The sequence below is a fragment of the Schistocerca gregaria genome, chromosome 2 (genome assembly GCF_023897955.1).
Source record: "Schistocerca gregaria isolate iqSchGreg1 chromosome 2, iqSchGreg1.2, whole genome shotgun sequence".
NCBI lineage: Eukaryota > Metazoa > Arthropoda > Insecta > Orthoptera > Acrididae > Schistocerca > Schistocerca gregaria.
In genome coordinates, this window is record NC_064921.1 from 148097310 (window position 1) to 148117181 (window position 19872).

The 19872-nt window shown below is 39.3% G+C and overlaps 1 protein-coding gene across 1 annotated transcript in view; it reads right to left on the reverse strand.

The window, feature by feature from the left end:
• LOC126336566 (uncharacterized) overlaps positions 1-19872 on the reverse strand; it is a 283854-nt gene that overhangs the window by 66233 nt on the left and 197749 nt on the right. The window contains exons 18-20 of the mRNA XM_050000416.1: positions 17909-18134; positions 10302-10467; positions 2775-3038 (exon numbers count right to left, since the gene is read on the reverse strand). Coding sequence (XP_049856373.1) covers positions 2775-3038; positions 10302-10467; positions 17909-18134 — 656 coding nt within the window. The remainder of the gene's footprint in view (positions 1-2774; positions 3039-10301; positions 10468-17908; positions 18135-19872) is intronic.

The following is a 19872-nucleotide window of genomic DNA, read 5'->3' on the forward strand; positions in this document are numbered from 1 at the left end:
AAATGATTAGCACTTCGGTTCAGGAGTTCAGAGATTGATTCAAGAAGTGAACCCATGCAGCTGGCATGCTCCAAGAACGAAAAAAGTACTTTAGCTAACTGTGTGGCAGTGCAAGTGCAACTGCTGGACCTTCACCACACCTTACCATGTTTCTAAATAGAACAGAAGTTAATTTCTGTTGATTCTGCTGAGTGTCTAGGGAGTTTTCTAAGCAAATATCTAGCTGTCGGCATCAATGCATAAAGTTATCATGAACAGCATCCAGCTTTGTCTTTATCTCATCACATTTTTTCCCATCAAAAAGCAAGAAGAAAATCAGTTGTTCATACTGCACTTTCTCCATTTCTGTGAAAGCCAAGCAGCACAACTTACTGAAATTGTTGCCAAATGCAAAGTACCCTATGAATAATAACTGTTTAGCACAGTCAATCAAATGGCAGCATAGAACAGTAAAAGCAATGTACATCAGCAAATACCTACTTAAGTACCCTTATATTTACACTTACACAGGCTAAATTTACAACTGCTAATTTAGCATGAAAGACTACTTTGTATATTGAGGGAGCCTAAGCTTTTTGTAAAGTCGAGTCTGATTTTACATGGTGTAAAAACAGTAGTTTGTTAAAAATGACCAATGTTTCTTTTGGCAGATCACTAAATTGATAGCAGATATCTAATTTCTAATAACTGTTAATATTCTGTGACAAATGTCATCGTAATTTAGTAATTTGTTAAGCAATTCACACAGGAAGAGCAGAGGAGATGTAAATGCGTAGGTACGAACTAGTATTTACTGCTAATTCCGAATTAGTGCAAATTTTGTAAACAGAGTAAGGAAATTTCTAGCAGAACATAAATAATATGGGTCTAAAGGAGACCACACCATAGAAGTGTCAAAACGCACACTCAAAAGAGAAGGAAAAATTTGCTATCATTCAGAATTAATCTTTTGACGAACTAGAGTACATTCATTTCGGCACGTGGACTACAGAGAGAGAGAGAGAGAGAGAGAGAGAGAGAGAGAGAGAGAGAGAGAGAGTTGCAAGAAAGGATAAGTAATGAATGGGTGAGAGTGGTAGCTAGCATGTTAGCTGATTAAGAATACAGGAAGAAAGGAAGGCAGGTGCACAGAATAGGCATGTGATACTGGTTCCACAACCAGTGAGGTGTGGTGCATGAAGAAGGTGATGTGGAGACATGAATTTGGAGGGGGATATAGCACAGAGGAAGGGGAGCCGTTTGGTTTAGCTTGTGGAGGCCGTGGCTTAGTGGAGATTGAGTCCAGAAAGAGTTATGCGAGCAAAATATGTGTTGCAAGGATAAGTCCCATCTGCATAGTTCAGAAAAGCTGGTTCTGGAAATAAGGACTATTTCTGCACTAATCTTTCTCATACCAAGATCTTCAGTTGTTATTAGATGAACCATTTCTCGATTGATGTTCAGTTCTGCAATCATTTTCACAGATAATCTTCGATCACATTGTACGAGTTCATGCACACTGGCCAAGTGGACATCCATCCGTGAGGTTGATGGCCTGGGTTGTGAAGCAGCCACTGAAAACTAGTATGTTGTGCCACTGGGTGGTCAACTTTGTTCTTGACCACAGTTTGGCAGTGGCCATTCATTCCAGTTGGTTGCGCAAAGTCATATTCCAACTCCTCTGGAATCACTGCACAGCTTTTAATGTCAGCATGACAACCAACCAGCTATCCACCAGACTGAATGGTCACTCCCAAGCTGTGGCCACTCAGTGGCAGAACATGCACCGTGGCACAACATTATTGAGTTCAATGACTGCTTCACAGTCCAGGCCATGTAGATCCTTACCTTCAGCACCAGTTATCCTCACAACGCGACTTTTGCTCCCATGACCTCCCTTGTCTCTGTCTCCACTAACACACTGTCCCCAAACCCTGTACCCAACAGTTTCCCTTCCTCTGCCCTGTCTTCCCCTCCCAATCTGTCTTCACTTCACCTTCTTCATTCACCACAGCTCTGGCTCTGGTACCAGCGCATCACATGCCTAGTCTGTGCACCTATCACCCGTCTCTCACATTCTTAGCCAGCAAAACTGTTACTTGCTTCTCAACTGCTAGCTATCCATCCCCAACCACCCTCTTCCTGCCACTCATGTCTCCCTCATCTACCCAACCCATCTGACAACCCCTCCCCAAAATGCAATCCTGGTAGTGTGTGTGTGTGTGTGTGTGTGTGTGTGTGTGTGTGTGTGTGTGTGTGTGTAGTCCAAAAGCTAACATGCTATCTTCCTCTTGTGTGTCCTAATCGATGAGTGAAAGCTTCTGCTTTCGGTGAGTGTTCTCCTTTACTCCTGAATTATTTACTTAATGCAAGGTTTAAGATTCTAATGCTTTTCCCAGTCATTACATGCTTCAATAGTACTTGGTGATGACAACAAGTGCCGTAATGTATGTGTCTTTGCAAACAATACATGGCAGTATGAGCTCCTGTGTTAGTGAATACGTCAATGATTTCTGATACAGGCTTCTCCAAGACAATGTCTATGGAAGTTTGACACTGCAGAGGTTTTATTCTCATCTGTGGTTTTAGTAAGTCTGCATTGTCACATACAATATCAGATTTCTCCACTGTTCTTGAAAACAGAAGAACGTGAGATTTTCATCGGGCATAAAATAGGATAGTGAATAATGAAATTGTATACTGCAAAAATTATAATATTTTTTCAATAACTTCCACAATAACAATTAACTTTCTAACAAAAATGAAGATGGTTATAGATACAGAAGTAGCTTTACCTGGACAGTGACGTGCTGAGGTGTTGACGATTGCAGGATGTCGAAAGAGTGCAGCTATCAGTTGTTGGGGATTAGAAATAAAATTCAGTATGGCAGCGTCATTTCCAAGCCCATACTTGTGTAGTACATGTGCAGCCTGCAGCTGTTGATACTTCTGTTGTACCTTTCTAATACAGTTTTTTGCATTATTTTCTAGCGAATCCTGCTCACCCCATCGTACTGCTGTATTGTAGCACAACTCTGCGGCCATAACTTGATCAGCACCTGTGTATCGCAGACAATTATCAGAAACTCCCAATATAATAAACTGCACACTAAGCAAACATCCAATGATCACCATGAACACATACTACATAGGCTTCTGCTTGTTTATGCTGCTGTTAAAGTAGTACAGTTCAGCCTTTCAAATTTACATTTTCTGTTTTCCTGTACTGTTAAAAGGCAAATGCTGGAATAGTTCCTTTGAAAATGACGAGACTGATTTCCTGCATCTTTATTTTCCAGCCTTAGCTTGTGCTCTGTCTCCCATTGACTGGACAGTATAAACACTACTCCTCCTAGTTTCTTTCTTCCTATATATGAGGTGCAACCATAAAGTAATGAGACTAATGTGGAGAATATATATATTAGAAACAAAGATTCCAAGACTTACCAAGCGGGGAAGCGCCGGTAGACAGGCACAATAAAATATCACACACACACACACACACACACACACACACACACACACACACACACACACACAGACACAAGCAGACACAAGCAGACATATTTTTCCCATGTGGAAGTGTCTTTCTATTTTATATATATTTTTAGTCAAGTTTAGTGTTGTCTCCTCCAAAGTAATTCCCTTCTGATTGCACATACTTTTTCCAGCTCTTCTGCCATTGATGGCAACATTTCTGGAACTCAACTTCTGTAATATCCTCCAAGTCCCTCGTCACAGCTTTTTCGACATCTTGTGTTGTTTGAAAATGGTGTCCCTTGAAAACTGTTTTGACTCTTGGAAATAGAAAGAAGTCGCATGGAGCGATATCTGGTGAATAAGGTGGCTGTGGTAGTACTGAAATTTGTTTTTAGGTTAAAAATTGCTGTACTAACAAAGCAGTATGGAATGGCACATTATCGTGATGCAGAATCCAATTATCAGCGATGTTGGCATGGACACTAAGAACTCTTTTACGAAGTCTTTCTAAAATTTCTTTGTAGTAATATTGGTTAACTGCTTCTCCAGGAGGCACCCACTCTTTATCAACAATTCCCTTGGAATCAAAGAAGCACACAAGCATGCATTTCACTTCTGACTTTGACATGCGAGCTTTTATTGGTCTGGGTGATCCCTTTGAGCACCATTGTGAAATGTGGCGTTTTGTCTCTGTATTGTACTGAAAAAAACCTCATTCATCACCAGTGGTAGCATGGCTCAACAATTCTGAATTGACTTCTGTTTGCTCCAACAGATCAGCTGCCACATTTTTCCGTGTTTCTTGCTGTTGTGGTGTGACATTTTTGGGGACTATTTCTGCACTAATCTTTCTCATACCAAGATCTTCAGTTGTTATTAGATGAACCATTTCTCGATTGATGTTCAGTTCTGCAATCATTTTCACAGATAGTCTTCGATCAGATTGTACGAGTTCATGCACACTGGCCAAGTGGACATCCGTCCGTGAGGTTGATGGTCGCCCACTGCAGTCTTCATCTCCAACATTCGTTCTGCCTTCAGTAAACATTTTATGCAAACGAAAAACTTGAGCTCTTGACATAACCACCTCTCCAAAAGCATTCTGAAACTTACTGTAAGTTGTCGTTGCATTTTCACCCAATTTGACGCAAAAAAGAAATGGCATACCATTGCGCAGTATTATGCGATTCCATTTCCATGACGAGAGACACCAACAAGTGTTATCTTATTACAGCACAACTCATGACTGAGCAATTGCATCGATGTGCCACTTTGACTAGAAGCAGCTTATAGACCAAGGTTAAAGATATTGTGCCTATGCAAGCCTGCACATTTGCCACAGCTTGCAAAGAAAATCAGTCATTACTTTATTGTACCACCTCGTAAAATACTGATACAAGCAATTCTGTTTTACAAAATAGGAAACAATTTTAAAAACACATTTATACAAATTAGTTGACAGAAACTTATAAAAATGTTGAATAGGGACCTGAATGTGGATGCATAACTGCAGTCCCCAGATTTAAAAACACACACACACACACACACACACACACACACACACACACACACACACACACACACACACACACACTCTCTCTCTCTCTCTCTCTCTCTCTCTTTTTTCATCTATCGAAAAAGAAGCTTTGGTGATAATTTCTATAGTTAAGAAAAAATTCCGTGTTTACCTGTTAGGGACCAAGTTTACCCTCATCACTGACCACATGCCACTAATGGCTCTCTTTGGCCCCACTCTTAGCTTCTGGAGCAGACTGCACAATGACTCCAGCATTGGATGCTCTACCTCAGCTCCTAAATTTATGACACAGCACAACATACAAATGGGAATGCCCTTTCTTGTTCATCCTTTGGGACTGACCAGCATTTGATCAAGAAGAAATCTCCTGTTTCCACATCAGTGAGGAACAATGGCACACTTTAGACAGGTTTCCTAGTACAGGCACCCATATGGCTGTGGACATGGCACTGTGACCTCATCTTGTGGTGTGTCATGCACTGTGCACTCCATGGGTGGCCCACTGGAGCACTGTGACAGTGTGTGCTGAGACTAGAACGTCAGCAGGTACAGTGTAAGGAGATCGCGGGATAGGGAGGTGGGGGAAATGGAGTGAAAAAGGAGAACTAAATAACTCAGAAACAGTAGAATGTACAATAAACACATTTTATCATGCCTGTAAGAGAACCACACTCCTTAGGCAGAGACTTTATTTATTGTAACAGCAGTGATAGTAGTAGGGTTTGTCACAGTCATTCATTGTTGCGATGTGTGCTCCAAGTACAGCCAAGTGCATCTGTGATGACTGATGAAAAACATGTGTAAAAATATCCATAACGCGGCTATAAATGAAGAAGCGGCTATAAATGAAGAAGCGGGAAGAAGGAGTTGGGCACTATGAAATAATTAACATAAAACAGGGACAGAAGGAGTAACAGAGATCCAAATTCTGGTGCCACTCCATAATGTAAGTGGTGGAGAGACAGGCATGTGGGGCCCAGTGACGGATTGGTGGTCGAAAGAAATATTTTATGAGACTTCAGTTACACATTTTGTCTTTGAGGACCTGAGGCGGTCATGCCTCACTCCGACACAGCAGACCAGTGATGGCCAACAGGTAGCTGGCTTCTGCCCTGGCAAAGAGGTACACACTGTAGCATTCTGTGCTGCTTGTGTCAGGCCACACAGTGGCCAACAGTGTCAGTGGGCCCAGGCCCTGATGGCAACAACATGTCTCTTCTTCTTCTTGCTGCAACTGCCATGTTGTTGTAGCTGTGTGGTAATGGCGTGTTTGTCTGGGTGAGGTGTGCAAGTTTGAAGTGTATTTGGCGTTTGGTGTGTGTGTGTGTGTGTGTGTGTGTGTGTGTGTGTGTGTGTGTGTGTGTGTGTGTGTTTTCAGGACTGGGGCAGCCAGAGTAAGAGAGAGAGAGGGGACGAAACATTAGAATTCATTCAAAGCAATAGCATCACAACATTAAGAAGTGATCCAACACACCTTAAAATCATTGCCTTAAGTTCACAAACCTGGAACACCTATACATCCATTGATAAACTGCACCAATATACTACTAAGTCAAACACACACACACACACACACACACACACACACACACACACACACTGCTACAGAAAATATACAAATACATTGAAAACACAAATCTAAAGAACTCCACTGACATAATAGAAAAAATAAGAAATGAAAACATATCAAGCACAGCAACATTACTTTCATGTAACATAATTTCCATGTACACACATACCCCAACAGAAGAAACCATCATCATCATCATCATCCTCCATCATCATCATAGAAAGAAATCTTCAACTGCAAGGAAACATACCCACAGCAAATATACCAGAAATATCAGCCATACTCAGGCTCATCACAGAGCAAAACTACTTCACATTCAACAAAAAATTTTACTCTCAACAAGATGGACTGCCCATGGGATCACCAATCAGTGGCCTCCTAGCTGACTTTTCCTCAATCAGATAGAAAACAAATCTTTGACAAAACAGTAATATCAAAACAGTACAAAATAATGTATTGGTACAGATGAACCACAGCCTTGCATAAAAGAACTTCATGACAACATAAACTCCATCCACCCACAAACACAGTTCATCACTGAAACCACAAACAGATGGAGAACATAATTTCTTAAATCACACCACACACAATAGAAACAACAAACATGAATTTACAATCTACAGGAAATCCATTATCACCAGGACTATTACTCATAACCAATCCGATCACCCCATAACTCACAAAGAAGTCGGCTTCAGATATTTACTACATAGACTGAACAAAACACCCACGAACAAACATGATTACACACAAGAACTGAACACAACAAAACAAATTGCACAGGAGAATGGATATGATACATGAAGAGTAGATAAAATAAACCACAAAATCCAAAAACAAACAACATGTAATCATCAAACGCACACACAAACAAAACACAACACACAACAAATCAGCAGACAGTAAGCAACAAATGGCACATAATGACTTACAACAACAAAGTCACACACAAGGTGGGTAATATACTAAAGGGACAAGGGCTCAACATAGCATACAGAACCTTCAAAGCAATACAAAGAAGACTTGGAAGAAATACCAACAACACTGACAAATACAGCCAGTCCAGTACATACAACTTGCTTGCAACTGCAGTCAATCTGTATATGAGGGTCAAACGTGCAGGAATTTCAGAACCAGGAATACAGAACATATCAGAGCATAGAAAAGCAATAGCTGACATTCAACATTTACAGATCACCTGATAGCACACAATCACCACTCAACAAAAATTTGAAACTGACTTACAGATCTTTAAACCTAGTAGCAGCTTATATCAAAAATTAACTACAGAAGAAAACTATCACATCCAAAAATCAGCAGCCCGAGGAAAGAAAGTACTAAATCAATACACATCATTGTGCAATAAAACCCTCTTCTTCACAACTGAAAAACTATATGAATAACACCCACACCGAAACTACTCTCTCTCTCTCTCTCTCTCTCTCTCTCTCTCTCTCTCTCTCACACACACACACACACACACACACACACACACACACACACACACACACAAAGGAAAACCAAACACCACAAACACCAAATAAACTTCCAATTTGCACAACTCACCCACACAAACACGCCATGAAACAAATGAATACCACACAGCTACAACCACACGTAATGACAGCAAAAACTCTCTCCATGTTTGAAAATTCGTAAAAAGTGTGTTGTCAAATGACCATAAGTCACAGAAATCAGTGTATTCACCTCACCAAAACATATGAGAAAACACAAAAACATCAAAGCCATAAGTTACACAGAAAAAACATAATATTTCTATTCAGAAATGCAAAATAAACAAAAAAATAAAAATTATGTTTTACTGTTTGCAGATGACAAGTTATAGGTTGTGTGGCAGAATAGCTACCAACATAAATACCCAATAGCTTCATGTAAAGTATGTAAACTAATGCATACATCCACTCTTTTGCCAATTAAGGTATAGCTAGAAATTTAGATATAATCTAATATACGACAGACAGGGCATCAGTTCATTAATACACATCTCATCTGCGAATTATAAACAAATTATGTATAACATTTTACAACTGCTATTCATTCACAATCGTAAATATTTTGTACCAAAGTTCCTCTACTTGTTAATATATGACAACAGTTTTACAGTAAGAAAAAATAACCAACTGAAAGGTGTCTTGCAAAAGACTAAATTCCTCATCCTATTTCATAGCAAGCACAGACATAAGAAGAACTGCAATGCCATAAGATGATTGCAACATAGTCCTTTTTAGTACAAAAAAAGTAAACTGAATGGCATTTTTAAATTTTAAATTCATTTTTAAAAACTTCATGAAGGCTGTGGAGTAGTCCTCAGCAAAATTGTACGGCATTGTTTGCTGACAAACCTACAGGGGTAGGTTTGGTCACCAAATCAAAAGGATCTTTCCTTTGTAAAACATGAATTGAAAGTCACTGTGTTAACTTCATATTTGAAATGCAGAGGTGGTGGTAGTGAGACGAGCGAGCAAACCTGTTGGCGCCACAAAATCTACTCCTCTTTAAGGGTACCAAGGGGACACTGATCGTAACATCCCCATCCTACAAACACAGCATCACACTCTCAATTCTGGCAACGCTGCAGAGAGGTTTGAAATTTCATTCAGGTGTTAGACACAAAATCTGTTATCAGGAAATGCATGCAATCATTTCACTCATCTTGCCAACCAAATGAAAATTTCCACACCACCAAGTTTTGAAATGTCTGAATGCAAGTCTGATGCCATCATAAAAATGTACATAAGCAACCACAGCTACACAGATGGGTATTCTTTGGCAATTTTTTTAGCAAACTTTCAGCTGCCTAAATTTCTGATTGCATTGTTTTATAAATGTTGCTGTATTTTATTTTGTGGGACATAATTTTGTTGACTCATCTGCTGTTCACATATCACACCAAGTTATCACAATATCAAATCAAATCTTCGAGATAATTGCAAAAGTAACTGTACGTAAGTGAATGGCAAATCTGATTATTCCACATTTAATAACTTAGGCCCAGTGTACTGTAAAGTATATTTACTTTCAGTTCAGTTATTTTACGGCTTAGTGTAGCAATGCACAGAAACTGCAGTGACCAAACATGGACACTTAAGAGGTGGCTTCTGTCAGTTGCTTATGTGACATATTTTATGGTAATGAAAGTTACTTGAAAAATATATGATCTCCTGTACTTGCATAAATACAGAGTGTACAACATTTTGACTAACAAAATTCAATATTCAATATTAGAGAAGGAAAGTTGCTACTCACCATATAACGGAGATGCTGAGTCGCGATAGGCACAACAAGAAGAGTCACAATTATAGCTTTTGGCCATTAAGGCCTTTGTCAACAACACACACACACACACACACACACACACACACACAAACAAACACACACACAAACAAACACACACACAAACAAACACACACACAAACAAACACACACACAAACAAACACACACACAAACAAACACACAAACACACACACAAACAAACACACAAACACACAAACACACAAACACACAAACACACAAACACACAAACACACAAACAAACAAACAAACACACAAACAAACAAACAAACACACAAACAAACAAACAAACACACAAACAAACAAACAAACACACAAACAAACAAACAAACAAACAAACGCGCGCACGCGCAAATGCAACTTGCACACACATCTGTAGTCTCAGATAACTGAAACCACACTCATTAAATATTCATAATTACCTGCTGGCATATGATTAGTAGCATAATACAATACAGCAGAGGCTTTCTCTAAGTCTTGACAATATTTTAGACATGCTACAAGTTCCTTAAGAAAATCTGCGTGGTGTACTGTAAGACACCAACTGTTATCACTTGCCTCCAATTTAGTAGAGAATTCTTCTGTTATCTAGGGAAAAAAAGGAAAATGCAAAACAAATTCAATTATTTTAGGTTCCGTTGGACCAGCAGAATAGTATGTATCATTACAAGACATAATGAAAATGAAATCTCCAAAACTAGCTGCAGTAAGATAATATGTTAAATATTTTACACAACAGACCTGTTTCGGCTTAATTTCCATTATTAGGTGACGTCCAGTTGGAACTGACGACCATACTGCATCTACAGTAAATTTTTTCTATCAAGTTGTGGTAAGAATAATATTTTTTTGGAGTTACAAAATGTAAAAATATGTTGGTGGATATTTTGACAGTTCCTCATTACAGTACTGTATATTTACAAAACATAAAACTGTCAAAATATCTGTCAAAAACTGGAAAACAGATATACTTACCATGACTCGGCAACAAATTTTACTGTATCTGCAATACGATTGTCACTACCAAATAGATGTCACTTGATAATGGCAATTAAGCCTTAATAGGCCCATCGTGTAAGATATTAAACATATTATGTTATTGCTGCTAGTTCTGGAGCTTTCATTTTTAATTGCAATTATGTTCACTATTTCTGTATCATCCTTTTCCATCTTTCAAGTTCACATTACCTGACAACGCTAAATTAACAACATAATTTAACAACTGTTTACCTTTGTGGTAACCAATCACCAAATTGTGTAAGGGTTGAGTCATAAATAGGGGAGAGGGGGGGACCAACAACAACAACAACAACAACAACAACAACTTGCAAGCTTTGAGATGAATCCTATAACAAGCTAGTATCATTTGCGAACAACCTAAGACAACTGCCCAGATAGTCTCCTAAATCGTTTATGTAGACAAGGAACAGCAAAGGGCCTACAACACTACCTTTAGGTTGCCAGAAATCACTTCTGTTTAACTCTATGACTTTCTGTCAATTACTACAAACTGTGACATCTCCGACAGGAAGTCATGAATCCAGTCACATTACTGTGACGATACTCCATAAGCATGCAATTTTGTTACAAGCCGCTTGTGTAGGACACTGTCAAAATACTTCTGGAGATCTATAACTACGGAATCAGTTTGAAATCCCTTGTCAATAGCACTCGCCACTCTGTGTGAGTAAAGAGCTAGTTGTGTTTCAGAAGAACAATGTTTTCTAAATCCGTGTTAACTATGTGTCAATACACCGTTTTCTTCAACGTAACTCATAATGCTCAAACACAATGTATGTTCCAAACTCATGTTGCATATTGATGTTAATGATATGAGCCTGTAGTTTAGTGGATTAGTTCGACTGCCTTTCTTGAATGTTGGTGTGACCTGCGCAACATTCCAGTCTTAGGGTATGGATCTTTCGTCGAGTGAATGGTTGTATGTAATTGTCAAGTATGGAGCTACTGTGTCAGGTTACTCTGAAAGGAACCTAATTGGTATGCAGTCTGGAGCAGAAGACTTGTTTTTCTGGAGTGATTTAAGTGGCTTCACTACTCCGAGGAGATCTACTTCTAGGTTACTCACGCTGGCAGCTGTTCTTGATTCGAATTCTAGAATATTTACTTTGTCATCTTTGGTGATGGAATTTCAGAAGGCTGTGTTTAGTAACTCTGCTTTGGCAGCACTGTTGCGGTAGTATTTCTTTGCTATCGTGCAGAGAAGGCATTGATTGTGTCTTGCTGCTAGCATACTTCACATACGACCAGAATCTCTCTGGATTTTGAGCCAGGTTTCAAGAAATAGTTTTGTTGTGGGAAGTATTATAAGCACCTCGCACTGAAGTCCGTGCTAAATTTTGAGCCAAGAGCGTCAATCTTGAAGATTTTGCGTCCATTTAAATTTGGCATGTTTTTTCGTTGTTTCTGCGACAGTGTTCTGACACATTTTGTGTACCAAGGAGGATCAGCTTCACTGTTTGTTAATTTATCTGGTATAAACATCTCAACTCCTCCCGATACTATTTCTCGGAACTCGAGCCACGTCTGGTCTACACTTACATTGTTAATTCTGAATGCGTGGAGATTGTCTCTCGAGAGGGCGTCAAGTGAATTTTTATCTGCTTTTCTGAATAGGTATATTCTTCTTTTATTTTTGGAGGATTTGAGGTTTACAATATTCAGTCTCACTATGACAAGCCTGTGTTCACTAATCCCTGTATCCATTTTGATCTTCGTTATTATCTCAGAATTATTTGTTGCTAAGAAGTCAAGTTTATTTTCACAACCTTTTATGAATCGCGTGGTCTCATGAACCAACTGTTTGAAATAATTTTCCAGGGAATGCATTTGGCACAATTTTGGATTTATGCATAACTCTGGATTTAGACACATATTTTCATTAACATATCAAGGGTAAATTAAAGTCACCACCAATTATAATCGTACGAGTCGGGTATGTGTTGGGAATCAAACTCAAAATTTCTGAAAGGTTCAAAGAAAACTTATCATCTGAATTGGGAGGTTGGTGAAAGGATCCAATTATTGTTTTATTCCAGTTGCCAAGAATGACGTCTGCCCTTACTAACTTACAGGAACTACCTACTTCAATTTCTCCATAAGATGAACTACTTCCAACAGCAACAAGCACACCACCACCAACTGTGTTCAGCCTATCCTTTTGGGACACCATTAAATTCCTCACAAAAATTTTGGCTTAACTTATCTCCAGCTTTAGCCAGCTTTCAGTTCCTATAACAATTGAGCATCAGTGCTTTCTATCAGTGCTTGGAGCTTTGGTACTTTTTCAACACAGCTACGACAATTCACAACTGTCATATCAATGGCCTTCACCCCTTGAGACTGAAGCCCTTTGGCATTTTCCCGAGACCCTCTAACCTAAAAGACCACCCAGTCCACGCCACTGCTACTTGTATAGCCACCGCCTTAGTTTAGTGAACTCCTCACCTACTCAACAGAACCTGAAACCCAACCATCCTATAGTGCAAGTTGAGGAATCTGCAGCCTATGTGGTCGCAAAACTACCTGAGCCTCTGATTCAGACCCTCCACTCAGCTCTGAACCAGAGGTCCACAATTGGTCCTGTCAACTATGCTACAAATGATGAGCTCTGCTTTCATCTCGCAAGCAAGAATAGCAGCCACTCGAAACTAGAGAGAATCTCTTCTGTTCCAAGCAACACACATCATTGGTACAGGTGTGAGCCACCAAGTGCAGTTGGCTTCACCCTGTGCTCTTCATACCATCTGGAAGGACCCTTTGCATGTCTGGAATGACTCCACCTGGTATGCACATGGAGTGCACATTGGCTTTCTTTCCCTTCTTCGCAGCCATGTCTCTAAGGGACTCCAAATGCACCTAACATTGGAGCTCCCAACTACCAATAATCCCACCCTCTGCCATTGTCCGGATCTTGCAGACAGAGGTATCCTCTGAAACAGGACAGGCGACTGCATCTGGCTGTGTCAGGCACAGACACCACCTGGAACCAATTTGTCAGACTCAGCAGGGAGGCACTATGAGTGGCCCCCTGGGAAGTCTTTCGCCTCCTGCCATGACTTGATGCGACCTCCCACTCGACCACAGGTTACGGATCAACCTCAGTGTGAGCAGTAACCAGTGAGGACTGATCGGAGGACTCAGACATGCTGGATGTCTGTTGGATCTCCACAACTGATCCACAACAGTGGTACCTACCCATCCGTTGCAGCTTCAAGCTGTGTAACCGAAGCCGTCACAGACTGGAGCTGAGAGTGAAGTGTCACCAACTCAGCTCGCATCCACACACAGTAATCACAGTCGCTATCCATACTAAAACCGTGGAAAACTACACAACTGAGACAAACGAGCTATTGACACATACTGCAATACTCTATTGTAGACCCTGAGAAAAATGCAAGAACTGTCTCTAATAAATTATATTAATGTGCAGAGTGTCAAAATCTGAACTACCAAAGCACTCAGGTGAGACTAAATTATTCACTCCTGATTTAGAACCTGTAATATGTCACAAAATCGGTTAACTTTCTGATGCAAACAGAAACATGAGACGTGTCTCTTTTAGATATTGAATTAACACACAGAAACTCGAGAAACTAAACCATCAAAGCACACAGATGAAATTATACAATTTGTTCCTGGTTAGGAACTCATTAAAAGTCATAAAATCTGTTACTTCCCTTTTGCTGCTTTTGCCTCAGCTGGTTTCTGTTGGCTGACTGACACACACACACACACACACACACACACACACACACACACACACACACACACACACACACACACACGACCCAGGACACAGGTGGACACAGGATATCCCTGACATACCACTGTGCCATCAGAGTACCCTCTATCAGCAGCTAAGTATTCTGTACAGATAGAAAAACATACAGCAGTCATATTGCACTGACAATTAACCCTTAAAAAGGGTCTACAGATCATGAAATACAAAAACTATCACCAAAACAAAACACTTCACTTCATCAATTACAATGTTCTGCTACTGTCGAGGAAAGCTTGAATTTTTCAGCGTGAAGCAGGGGTCTGTGTCAGCATCTTGTGTACGAGGTTGTCTTGCCAGAACTTGTCATAGGCGTTTTTCAAGTCCAGAAAAGTGGCAGCTGTCGACTTGGCAGTGTTGAAGCTTTTGATGATGTGTTCGGTGATTCAGCGACCGGAGGTTTAGCAAAGAGATGCGAAGTGAATCCAAACTGTTAAAGACGGATCGTCCCAGCTGCTGAAAGAGGTTGAGTCATGCCCCGAAGTCATTCCCAATGGGTTGCCACACCGTGATGCAAGGAGTAATACATGGTGTACCTCTCCCAAAACACTGGAAGAACAGGACCTCTCCTCAGGTCATCATTACCACATGCACCAACGATGATGGTCGAGAGTGGTGCAGAACTGTGATCCATTGCTGAAACCTGTGGAACCATTAAGCAGCAGTCTATTCTTCATGGCCCGGCACCTGTCCAAACACAGCATCTTTGTTATGGTGTTAACAGTAGCCTACATATAAGATGCTAATTCCTTAGTCCAGCTGCTGTTAGTCTCAGACTAATGTTAAGGAATGACCCATGTTGCAGGGAGTCCATTACTCGTACAGCATGTGCAGGTATGGAGACCCATAATGATGCCTTTTTCTAACTTTCTCAGGTGCTGATAATGCTGTACCACCCAAGTATGCAGCATCTTTGCATCCTTCTCAGTGATCACTCAACATTTGTCATAATCCATGCCCCTCATGTACCCCACCTGGCCTGATAACAACATTAAACATGAACAACACTAAAAAAAAACTGTAAATCATTTACTTATGAGCCTCAAGTCTGTACAAAGTTAAACGACATCCAATAATGTCTTCTGGCTGATTCACTTTATTATCACGAAATGTAGATAAGTGCATGAGTTAAGGAAGAGTTGATGAGAAGACAGGTTGCAATTAGGTCTGATTATAGGGACAATACCATACAGCTGACTGTCAGAAGCTGGGCTGATGGGAAACATATAAACTTGATTATAGTTTGATGTACTGTAACTTGTGCTCCGATGCTAGTGACAGAGTAAAAAGGTTGGATAAATCTGTAGGTTCCATTCCAAAGGAATCTTCGTATCATTTGTCTGAATTGACAGAGGAGTTATAAATGACTCACTACATTACAGAAAAAAGGAATAGGAGAACATTAACTGAGGGAAAGGAATGAAAGTGAAAATGACCAAGTAGTATTTTGCACAGAGCATCATTTAACCATTGCAAACACTTGGTTTTTTTCAAGAATCATGAAAGAAGGTTGTATACACAGTCGAGGCATGGAGACTACATACAGTTTTAATATATAATAAGACATTTTTCAAAACCAGCCTCAAGCTCAAAAACATATCCAGCAGCAGAGGTAGTCTGAGCATAATTTATTGGTTATGAACTGCAGATAAAGACTGAAGGAATTGCACACAGGTAGGAAATTAAGGAAATGGAGCCTGGTTAATTGTAATGAACAAGAGATTTTTGAGAATTTCAGGAGGAGGCACAATCAATAGTTGTCTATTGATTGCGCCAGGGAAAAGAAACACAATAGGAGGCAAATGGTTAGTGCTGCCCCATGAACTTCATTACCACCTAAAGTGCATTTTTATTTTCATAGGCCATGAAGAAAATAATGGTGACTAACTGTTCGAGGGTAGAACGAGAGAACATGTTCTCCCATTATCTTATCAATGTCACTAAGCAGAATCACTCTGACATCAAGTTGGCGATCATTTCTTTTCATTCCTTACATATACCTTTTATGTAAGAATCATATTAGGTTGGTCGGTAAATTATCTTTGAACAATGACACCAGTGATCGCTTCAGTAACTTGATATTAATAGGGTGTATAATTACATGAATACATAATTTACACCGAGCGAGGTGGCGCAGTGGCTAGCACACTGGACTCGCATTCGGGAGGACGACTATTCAATCCCGCGTCCGGCCATCCTGATTTAGGTTTTCCGTGATTTCCCTAAATCACTCCAGGCAAACGCCGGGATGGTTCCTCTGAAAGGGCACGGCCGACTTCCTTCCCCATCCTTCCCTAATCCGATGAGACCGATGACCACCCTGTCTGGTCTCCTTCACCAACCAACCAACATAATTTACATCTTTTGATTCTAATCATAAATTTCATTTATCCATTTTTTGCTCAGGTCTTTGAAAGTTTCTCTTATCTGTCACGAAACTGCATACTAATAGTATTTTTACCTGCCTTGTCATACTGGGAAAAGTGTTAACCTTAGCCTCTCTTGTACTATGAAATCTAGAGGGAAATGTTTGATCTCTAGCCCTTTCCTTGAACAGGGATGGCAAATTGGAGTTTAAAGTAATCATGACTATAACACCTGTAACAAATATTATTTATATTTTCATAAACCTGATTTAATAATTTGTATTTTACAGCTCTGATGGTGTAAGTTAACTTTCTGTGTAAGTCACATGCAGAAGTACATTCATGATTGCAATAGATGTGAGTGCACCAACTACAGTTATCTTCATTACCTCAATGGCCTTTAGCATTTTCACTTCTCAATCCAGATAGCAGTTACACATGTGTGAAGAGAACCTTCACATGGAGTCAAATCTATTTAGCAGAGTTACAAAAACTTTGTTGTGAACCTGTAATGGAAGTAACATATACAGGGTGTCCCAGGAGGAATGGTCAACATTCAGGGAATTCGAAGCAAAAAAGTCTAGTAAACATGAGTCCTAAAATGCTTACCTTAAGCACTACATCTTTGATGCTGTGAAATAAATCTCTTTACTGCAAGATCTTTGCATTCCATATTTTGGGAGAAGATAATGTGGACAAAATAAAAGAAAATCTTTTTTAGTAAACGTGTGCTCTAAAATTAAAATGTATATCTTAAGAACTCTGAGAACTTGCTCAGCAGAATAGATGTTTTTTTGCAACAGCAAAGATAACAGAGTGCTCATAGCTCTTAAAAACACAATGACCTAAAAATAAAAATACATACCGAATTTTTTGCAGCTAATGTGCAAATTGTTTCAAGATCAAGCCGAAGTGTTCTAGCAACATTAAACCATGTCTTGTATGTTTTCAAATTTAATTCTGTCTTTACAATTCTCAGTGGGTTTTCTAGAAGAGGACGAAAAGGCAATCTAAACTCTGCTATTGTTGGCAATTCACATGCATCTGGATATTTATCAAACCAATCATCTTTCTCTTGCTGATTAGGTGGTCTGCAACATTTAAAAAAAGCATATTTCAATTAACGAAAATTATGACTGACATGTTTCTATCTTTGATACACTGCGAAAGTGTGCTTCAAATAATTATGTGGTAAACTAAAATAATAATAATAATAATAATAATAATAATAATAATAATAATAATAATAATAATAATATAATGTATAATTATAATAATAATAATCATCATCATTATCACATGCAGAAGGTATACTACAAAAATATTCTGCAACTAACTGAGCCATTATATGGAACGATATGACAAACACTGATGTTTAGTAATGCTGTTACTAAGTTAATATTCTCTTTCACATAAACTCTTTGGGCTGACCATAACTCTTAAATCTATTCCGAGGCTGTAGCAATATTTTTCTGTCTTTGACAGAGACTTTTTTTTGGTCTACAAATGGACCCTTCTTTTAATATGCATTAGTCACACATTCGTGACTGTGACACTAATTTATGAAATCAGAATCTGAACTTGCATAAAGGAGTTGTCAATTAAGATTTTTTAATTGGATGCTGGATTATTTTCCTTCCTTTCTTTTGCCTGGCTTTCTTCTTTGAAAGAGACATCTCCATCTTCATCATTGTTACTGTAGTGCTAGCTGCTTGTAAAATCGGTCATATGGGAGCAGATTAACAGCATTACCAGTATCAATATGAAGGTATTAATTAGCACTGCTAATTTGTGAAACAATTATCTCTGCCAGTTATAGGATAGCTGAAAATAAAGGAAAATGTAGCTACTGGTAGATGAGCAGCCCTTAAACTTCACTTTTCCAGGCTGATTTCTATGTGCAGCTACAGTATATGAGAAGGAAACTCTTACTGTGCACAAATTATTTATTTGTAAAGTATCTTTATTGCAGTTTTGAACTAGGTATACAGGGAGACTCTGTAAGGGGCAAACTCTCTCAATGCAAAATGACTCCTGTCCTTCAAGTTGAGAAACTGTTCTTTCTGCAATTTTGCATTATTGTTGTTGTCTTCAGTCCTGAGACTGGTTTGATGCAACTCTCCATGCTACTCTATCCTGTGCAAGCTGCTTCATCTCCCAGTACCTACTGCAACCTGCATCCTTCTGTATCTGTTTAGTGTATTCATCTCTTGGTCTCCCTCTATGATTTTTGCCCTCCACACTGCCCTCCAATAATAAATTGGTGATCCTTTGATGCCTCAGAACATGTCCTACCAACCAAACCCTTCTTCTAGTCAAGTTGTGCCACAAACTCCTCTTCTCCACAATTCTATTCAATACCTTCTCATTAGTTATGTGATCTACCCATCTAATCTTCAGCATCCTCCTATAGCACCACATTTCGAAAGCTTCTATTCTCTTCTTGTCCAAACTATTTATCGTCCATGTTTAACTTCCATACATGGCTACCCTTCATACAAATACTTTCATAAACGACTTTCTGACACTTAAATCTATACTCGACGTTAACAAATTTCTCTTCTTCAGAAACGCTTTCCTTGCCATTGTCATCTACATTTTGTATCCTCTCTACTTCGACCATCATCAGTTATTTTGCTCCCCAAATAGTAAAACTCCTTTACTACTATAAGTGTCTCATTTCCAAATCTAATTCCTTCGGCATCACCCGGCTTAATTCAACTACATTCTATTATCCTCATTTTGCTTTTGTTAATGTTCATCTTATATCCTCCTTTCAAGAAACTATCCATTCCATTCAACTGCTCTTCTAAGTCTTTTGCTGTCTCT